Here is a 9,378-nt window from a genome sequence, read left to right on the forward strand (position 1 = left end):
TCCCCAATATAAATAAAGCCTCCATTATCACTTGGAGCCTTCAAATAATGCAAAGAGAGTTTTATTAGCACGCTCTCTCCCTCCCCGCCGCACCCCTCCACCTCCTCCTCCTCCCTCACCAACCCCACTAAAACCAAAACCAAAAAAAAAAAAAAAAAAAAAAAACCATANCTCTCTCTCTCTCTCTCTCTCTCTCTCTCTTTCTCTCTCTCTTCTCGGGAGGGTTTCTTCGAGGAGCAATGGACTCGTACACGGTCCACCTCGCCATGGCGGCGCTCGTGGGCGCCTCCTTCGCCGCCATCTCCGCCTACTACGTGCACCGCAAAACCCTATCCCAGCTCCTCGACTTCGCCCGCTCCCTCGAGCGCGAGCGCGCCCGCGACCGCGGCGGCGCCCCCGACGCCGCCGCCGAGTGCGGCGACGAGGCCGACGCCCTCGGCGGCCCGTACAGGCGCGGCGCGGGGAAGCACCACCGCCGGAAGCCGCCCGGGTACTACCGGCGCGGCGGCGGCGGCGGGGGGTCGGTGTCGCTTCCGGATGTTACGGTGGCGGCGGCGGAAGTGGACGGTGAGGGAGAAGGGGAGGAGGAGGAGGAGCGGCGGCCCGCGATGAACGGCACGATGTTGTCGGCGGCAGCGGCGGCGGAGGATCACCGGAGCTTGCCGATACCGCCGGGGCTCCCGCGGCTCCACACGGTTCCGGAAGGTACTTACGGCTCACCCCAGTTCCTTTCTGACTTCTCTCCGGAGTGATATATATTCAATTTGGCGATTTCGATGAAGATATATTTCGATGTGTCAAGTTTGTTTAGTTTGGTAGTGAACTATCTCTGAATTGGCGGCGGAAGCTTGAATTCAAACTGAAAGTTATTGACTTGATAGTTGTATTTGATGATATGAGATGTGGATTACACCCTGATGTAATGAAAATTTTTTCCTTTGATCATCAATTACTTGAATCGGAACGAAGATGATTGTCTCGAATCCATATATATTCCTCTTTGAGTTAAATCCAGTCAAATTCCAGCAATCGGTTGAGGACAAACAAGTTGGCTTCTCTTTGTTTGCCACTTTATTTATTTATGCTAGAAGAACGCAATGACATTAGAAGAGGAATAGAAAGATGACCAGCTCTACGTCGTCGTACATTGATTGGGCAGTTAAAAATGAAACACATAATGCTAAAATAATGGCCTTTTATAGTTTATATTCTTTTCAAATGTCAAACATGGCGTGTGTTTTAAATTTTATTAGCGTAGCGTTGTAGAACAGGTCAAGCCAATAGTTTTCTCAAGTTTGGATTACCCTTGCGAAGTTAAAACATCTGTGATAGCCTGTCGTTTAGCTTTCGTCTCTAATACTCCTTGAAGTCACTGATAATCTATCTTCATAAGTCCAGTTCGTTCGACCTAGTTTTGCTCTTTACCTGTCGCTCTTGCTGGATTTATGCCTGATATTTTTATATATTATATATTAATTTCAAATCTTTACTGTAAGCTGAACGCCCTAGACAGATATTACCGTTGACATTAAGCATGATGCTCGAAGTGTATAAATCCTACACACGTTGCAACATGCTTTTTTCTGTAGATTGAAGGCGGAAAATAGCAAAATTTTTCCTAGCTGATAATGATTTAGTACCTTTTCTTAGAAAAAAACATAAAAAAATTTAACTGAGTAGCAATAAACGTTTACTAATTTCCTAGCTGATAATGTATCATGTTGTTCATGCCTCCACCGTTTCATGTTGTTCATGCTGGCCTTTACTCTTTCAATAGAGAGACCTTAATGGACAAGGCATATTAAATAACCATGTTGTAATGGCTGATTTTGAGATAAAAGATTAAGAGTTATGCTGTTTTTGTTAATTTACAGTCTCTTTAGAGTTGTGAAGGGATAAGATTATTTTGATTAAACCTTTCCTATTATGGAGAGCATCATACCGAAATACATATTTCTACAGTTATCTCTAATTCTCTATGTAACGGTATAACACTTGATCAAAACATGAATTCTTCTAATATTGATTCTGTCAGATGTGTTTCCACTACAACATCTGGCTCTAAGCTAGCTATAAAAGTTTGTTATTGTCATTGTGTTTTATTTAGTAACATGGTTTCTGCGCAGGCTTCATGTAGTGCCATAATTTTGTGTGAACCAGAAATAAGTGCTTTTAACTGTTATACTTGATGTATCAGGTGTCAAACAACTTTCGCGCTCAAGTTCAAACAAAAAAATTGGACGTGTAGCTAGACCAACTTCTCCTAAATCCCCAGTTCTTAGTGGTAGTGCCTTTGAGAGCATAGAAGGATCAGAGGAAGATGAGAATGCGCCCAATGATTCTAAACTTGACAATACGTACTTGCATATGAATGGGAATCTTGTAAGTTCAATTATTAATTATTGCAGTCTTTTGTCTTGCTAATTTGAGGTTGCTTTTCTCTATTCCATCCTGAATTAGTATAGTTGTCTTCTCCAATCTTTCCCTACAGTATGAAATTATAAATTAATGAGGTTTAAGCTTACTTTAAGCAGGAGCCCAAGTGCGTGTCTCAAGAGTTACATGAGAACATCATCGAGGATGGAAATTCAAAACCATTAACTGCAACTAACATGATCCGATCTCATAGTGTGTCCGGTAATCTGCATAATGTCCAGCCTGATCCTGTGGCAGCTGATATTCTTAGAAAAGGGCCTGAACAAGAAACTTTTACCAAATTGAGAATTACACCTGTTGGTATGCCATCATTATTATCCTGAAGTTTCTCTTTTCTTTTTTGTTTCTCCGTACAGTTTTGTCCATTCGATTGTTTATGAAACGTACTGGAGTACAAAATATTGCTGTGCGAAGCTTCTTTAATTGCCTGCAAATACTGCGTAAGCCTTTAACATATGATGTTATGTTATTTTTTCTTTGAATCAATCACAGAGACACCAAACGCCGATGAAGTTGAAGTCTACAAAGTTCTTCAGAAATGTCTTGAGTTACGAGAAAGCTATATCTATAAAGAAGAAGATGCTCCATGGGAGAAGGAAATCATAACTGACCCTAGTACTCCAAAACCTAACCCTAACCCATTTAATTATGTTCCTGAGCGTAGAACTGAGGTAAAATGCACACTATATTTCTGATTAACCTGTGATGCTTGCTGTTTTTCTCATCTATTTATCTAATCTAACTTCCCCTTTCTTTTAGCATATTTTCGAGATGGTTGACGGTGTCGTTCATGTCTATCCTAATAAAGATTGTAAGTGATACTAGTTTTTGTCTTGTCTTTTGTTCGTTGTGATGTCTCCTTTTAATTCTTTTGGATGTCACTCTACTTTAATTCTTGTTTCAGCTAGGGAAAGACTTTATCCTGTTGCTGATGCGACAACTTTTTTTACTGATTTGCATTATATACTTCGGGTCATTGCCGCCGGAAATATCAGAACTGTATGCCATCATCGTCTGAATCTTTTGGAGCAAGTAATTATCTTCTCATTAGAGCCAGTTTACCTTTGGTATCTACACTTGTCTTCTGTTTTCCCGTAAAGTGATATTTGTTATTTTTCTGGGTGACTATTTCAGAAATTTAATCTTCACTTGATGCTCAATGCGGATAGGGAGTTCCTTGCACAGAAAACTGCACCACACCGGGATTTTTATAATGTCAGGAAGGTTGATACTCATGTTCACCACTCAGCTTGTATGAACCAGAAACATCTGCTGAGATTTATAAAGTCGAAATTGAGGAAAGAACCTGATGAGGTGCATCTACTTGCTTCCCATTTTGAGCAGCTCAACTTGTAATTTCTTTATACAATCTTTGTAAGAAACTTTGCCACTCAAATATGTTGCACTTTATACTTGCAAATTATGTTTTGTAGGTCGTTATTTTCAGAGATGGGACCTATTTGACCCTGAAGGAGGTTTTTGAGAGTCTGGACCTTACTGGGTAATGGAATTTTTTAGGAAACCTTAATAAGCTTATAGTTGTAATGCACGTTGTAATCCTCTCTCTCATTATCTATTTGACAGGTATGATCTTAATGTCGATTTGTTAGATGTACACGCAGATAAGAGCACTTTTCATCGTTTTGACAAATTCAATTTAAAATATAATCCTTGTGGACAAAGTCGGCTTCGGGAGATTTTTCTTAAACAAGATAATCTCATCCAAGGTACTGATTTTCATCTCTTTCCAGTTCATGGTATTGGTTGTTTTTTTATTGCTTATTCTTTTGGTTCTATGTATGTGATCCCGGCAACTCATTTGGTGATTTTTGACAAAGCATGCTTTTTCATAGTGGTGTTAGTTGATTTTAGGTTCTTTTTTAAAACAACAAGATTTTCGATGTGTAAAGAAAACTATGCCGATCCTGGAAATGTTTGTGATTACTATGTTTGTGCACATTGGGAGAATCTAATCTGTTTACAGAATATTTGCTTTTACTTTTACAGTTGATGTTAGAGAAATTCTTCTTCTTCTGATCTCTTGCTTTAATATGTTATTCTTTCTTTTCTCTAGGTCGCTTTCTTGCTGAGCTGACGAAGCAAGTATTTTCTGACCTTGCTGCTAGTAAATACCAGGTGCTGCTTTTGATTCTTATGAATGCTTTCTGTAAATTCTGTATTTATTTGCTTTGTGATTCTTCTCAGTTCTCTCCATATACTTTTGCTATAAATTATGCATAGTGGCGCAAGCATTTTCCCCCAGTAGTTTTCGCTATGCTATTATGCCACTACTTTCAGCCAACATCTTTATAGAGTTACGTTTCTGCATGATTTTTTCCCCCTTTCCAATTGCCTATGCTCAATTCCCTTTATCAGATGGCTGAATATAGGATTTCGATTTATGGGAGGAAGCAAAGTGAGTGGGATCAACTGGCAAGTTGGATAGTGAATAATGAATTATACAGCGAAAATGTTGTTTGGCTGATTCAGGTAAACTTGTGCTTTTTGTTTGTAGTTGTATAGTGTAGTGATTAAACGTGTTAAACTCTTACAATGCATGTTAATATTCTTCTTTCTTGTATAAAATTTCATGCGTGTCTAATTGTATTTGCTCTTTCATCCCGACTTTGTTATTAAATTCAATGATCTAAAAACTTATTATTTACTGTCACCAGTATAGTGTGGCTATCCATTTCTTGCGTGTCTAATAGTTTTGCTCTCGTTACTGGTGATAACATGTGAGACAAGCTTGTTACTATGTGCTACTGCTTTTGTTATTCATCTCACATTAATATTGGGTTTGAACTTACAGTTGTTGTTTTGTGATGACAATCATTCTTGTTGCTAGAAACAATGTTTCCTATCTCCAAAAGTAGTAGGCAAGAATTATATATTTTGCAAGAAATATATAATCTATTTTTTCAATTATGTTGTCCCTTTTCTGGAAGGTGATAATTTTATTTTATTTTTTTTTGTTGACCCATTATTGGATATTTTAGGATGTTCAGAAAGTTTGTGTATTTTATTTTTCTCACTGTGGGCAATCCGTTTATTGTTGTATTATAAAGTAACCTGAAATTTTCTCCTTCGTCTACAGATACCAAGGCTATATAATGTATACAAGGAGATGGGTATAGTTACATCATTTCAAAACCTCCTTGACAATATCTTTCTTCCTCTTTTTGAAGTCACCATTGACCCAGATTCACATCCTCAGCTGCATCTTTTCTTAAAACAGGTCAGCTTAATTCTTGTTTAATCCTTGTAGTCTATATTATTTTTTGGTCAATTTTTAATTTTGCTCTAGACATTTTATTTCCTAATTTTAACAATTATTCCACAGGTTGGATTAAGAATTCTAAAGTATCAATCGGAGTTTCTTTAAAACGTAACTTTAATTTGTTAGGAGCTGATACAGGAAATTGTTGCCTTTTTTTATCTGCTTATATTTTTATACGATATTCTTTGCCTGCTTTGCTTCTTTAATCTGCCAATTGCTACATATTGAAGTCAACTTTTTGTATCTTGAAAATGCAAGAATTGATCTCTGTTGTCTTGTTTGCTTCTTGCCTCCAGGTTGTCGGATTGGATTTGGTGGATGATGAAAGTAAACCAGAAAGACGTCCAACTAAGCATATGCCGACGCCAGCCCAATGGACCAATGTCTTTAATCCTGCGTTCTCATATTATGTGTACTACTGTTATGCCAACCTGTATACATTAAACAAAGTAACCATTCTATCTTTGCTGTATCAATTTCAAGCTCTCTGTTTATGCTTGCTTTGGTCAATTCTAACTTCCCATCCATACATGTTTATATAAAAGCTTCGTGAATCCAAAGGAATGACAACTATCAAATTCCGTCCACATGCTGGAGAGGTATGTTTTGATTGAAGCTTTTTCTTCTTTTTTTTTCCACGGTTTTAGACATGCATCATGTTTACGAAGTTGGTAGTTATCTGCAGGCTGGTGATATAGATCATCTGGCTGCAACATTCCTAACTTCTCATAATATTGCACATGGGGTCAACCTACGAAAGTCCCCTGTCCTTCAATACTTATATTATCTCGCTCAGGTAATTCATAATCGAAGCTGCTTTTACTCCTTTAGAAGTGTTTTGTGTGATATTGTTCTCCCGGTGGTTGAATGCTTGCTGCTTTGGCTGTTATCTTTTATGAAGTATAATTACAGGAAGATAGCTTATATTCATTTTTCTTCTTCTGCATAATGTATCTCTTTATTTTTTTGGTGAATAGATTGGTTTGGCGATGTCTCCATTGAGTAACAACTCATTATTTCTTGATTACCATCGGAACCCTTTTCAAACATTTTTCGCGCGCGGCTTAAATGTTTCTCTCTCAACGGATGATCCTCTGCAAATTCACCTAACAAAAGAGCCTTTGGTGGAAGAATACAGTATCGCTGCTTCGGTAATTGTTCTAACCACCCCAACCCCCCACCCGCCCAAAAAAAAAATTATTATCAGATGCCCTGGCGTGAATTGAATAGCAGCCTGACTTGTCTCCATTGCTAATTTACAGCTGTGGAAGCTCAGTTCGTGCGACCTATGTGAAATTGCCAGATATTCAGTTTATCAGTCTGGTTTTTCACATGCTCTTAAGGTACAAAGAAAGTGTCATATATGGTTCCTACTTGAATGTCCTATTGATTATAATTGAAAAATGTTGCAGTTGGTGGCAAATGTCACTTGTCATATAATGCTGTAGTGAATTTAATACAAAATACAATACAGCTGTTATTCTTTACTGATATTGGTTTCTATTTACATGCATCTGTTTCTACTTAGAAAAAAGAACTTCTTAAGTTTGTGACTTGTCTTTGTTTTGTCTTTGTTTAGTTACTGTAATGACACCACATGTCATCCATTTAAAGAGTTACTCCTATAAATCATAAATGGGGTTGCTCTGCATAAGATGCTACCTCATTTTGCTACTTTTCATACGCACATTTTTATGTCGTGTAAAGAATTTGCTCTACCTTTTGCCTTTTCTTTTTACTTATATAAATTGAATAAAGATGGGCCTTTTGTCTCTAGTCACACTGGATTGGCAGAAACTACTACAAAAGAGGTCCTGACGGGAATGACATTCATAGAACAAATGTGCCCCACATCAGGGTTGAATTCCGTGACATGGTACGAACTTGATATTCCACTCTCATTTCGCTTGCTGCTTACACTGAAAACATTAAGAACACTTCTCTTTTCTTGGATTTCCTTGTTTTTTTTTTTTTGGATACTCATTAACTACAATATAAACCGGCAGATATGGAGAGCGGAAATGCAGTTGGTTTTCTTGGGTAATGCGAACATACCTGAATTCATCGATAACTGATGTGTCAGTACTGTACAAGTTTCATACTAATGGTATTGGCTTAGTATTCTGGCAAGTCTTCTATTTTCTTTACAAGCAATTATTATGTTCATTGCTTATATTAGAAGAATAATCTATTTCAGCAAGTCTATTTCCAAACTTGGGAGCTTTCTTTGCAGAAAATTAATTAAGATACAGTCAGAAAATCATGCAGTGATTTGCAATGCGAGTCTTCGTAGCAGGGTCGGGTTGGATGCTTTGACGCATAAGCCTCTAATAGTTAGTCTACATTCAGCATTACCATTTACCTAATTAATCTAAATTAGGCATTAACTTTTATCTACTTGCTTTATTCTGCAGAGCCGTTAAATCTTATCATGATCTGTTTGAAGCAGAGACAGTTGGATGCAAGGTGTAAAGTGGAAAGCACTGCCCTACCCAAATCTCGGAGTAGGAACATCCAAAAGGGCATTCAAATTCATAAATTTCATAAAGCATGCAGGTGGCTGCATAGTTTTTAATGAAGCTAAGTGTATCAAAAGGAGCATAGAGAAAGAGAATAAGTTATCGTTTTAGATCGACGCGGAAATTACTATAATTTTATCTACATCTGTGTGGGATAATTACCCCATCTGCGATACTCACGTTAAAACATGTATAGATTTTCTCTACCTGGTACAGCTTGTGTAATATATCAAGCTAAAATTTTGTGCTAGATCTTCCTCAATAGATGGCGAGCATTGGATTGTCGGAATGTAATGCTTTAATTTTCACCTTCTCATTTTCATTTGGTGGTAGAAATTTTGGTTTCTGGTTTTGAAGTGAATCAATATGAAGATCTTCACATCGCTTTTGCAATAATGAAGGCTTTTTCAATATAGAGGTTATTCAAAGATGGAAAGCTCTGAAGATTTGACTTTTGTTATTTTAGTTGTCACGCATTTATGTGATATCATCCCTTTAATTGAACCCTGAAACATAAAAAACTTGAATTTGAATTCGCATAGTCCTTCGGCTTGTTGGTTAACCTTTCTTATTCTCTGTAGCCTGGACTTGTGAACCTCCTAGATTGGCCCCAGTAAACTTAAAAACTACTACTTTTTTTTTTCTTTTTCTTTTTTGTGAATCTCCTTTCACAAAATTGAAAGTCAAAGAACCAAGTCGATTTCGCTTAAAAGCATTGCTCAATAAAATTTGTTAGGTTTCATAGTCAATTAGTAGCATCAGCATGATTGTGACTTGTTTCCAAAGTCAAATAATGGGCGCCTCCAACTTGTTGGAAACAACTATCCATCCTCTTTCCCCCCATCTTCAGGAATTAGGTTAGGCCGATACAGTTCAGTATGGTTAGGCTGATACATCACTGAGGCAGTGCCATTTCCCAGGAATAAAGTGTGAATAGTGTTGAACTAACCAGCCATATACGGAATCTACACAACCAAGACTTTTAATTAGGTGGTAGTTATGGAAACCTTTTCACATGACATCCTAATCTCAGTAGTCGTTTCCTCTGTGTAAGTTTTAACTGCCACATAAAGAAGAAGTGGGTACAGCCGTACAGGGTCTTGGTGTAAGCAAGCCACTCACGTGCTGCATTTGGAATTACGG

At 37.8% G+C, this 9,378-nt stretch overlaps 1 protein-coding gene across 1 annotated transcript; it reads left to right on the forward strand.

The window, feature by feature from the left end:
- On the forward strand, positions 1-8,567 carry LOC109724102 (probable AMP deaminase). Its single transcript, XM_020252785.1, has 21 exons — positions 1-705; positions 2,198-2,382; positions 2,535-2,736; positions 2,929-3,107; positions 3,196-3,247; positions 3,341-3,468; positions 3,571-3,750; positions 3,870-3,937; positions 4,021-4,163; positions 4,511-4,572; positions 4,813-4,926; positions 5,534-5,674; positions 6,013-6,165; positions 6,262-6,315; positions 6,402-6,512; positions 6,694-6,867; positions 6,979-7,059; positions 7,494-7,592; positions 7,723-7,842; positions 7,950-8,049; positions 8,131-8,567. Exons 1-19 carry the CDS (start codon positions 240-242, stop codon positions 7,789-7,791), a joined length of 2,661 nt encoding a protein of 886 aa, XP_020108374.1. The 5' UTR covers positions 1-239; the 3' UTR covers positions 7,792-7,842; positions 7,950-8,049; positions 8,131-8,567.

This window comes from Ananas comosus, linkage group 18, assembly GCF_001540865.1.
Source record: "Ananas comosus cultivar F153 linkage group 18, ASM154086v1, whole genome shotgun sequence".
NCBI lineage: Eukaryota > Viridiplantae > Streptophyta > Magnoliopsida > Poales > Bromeliaceae > Ananas > Ananas comosus.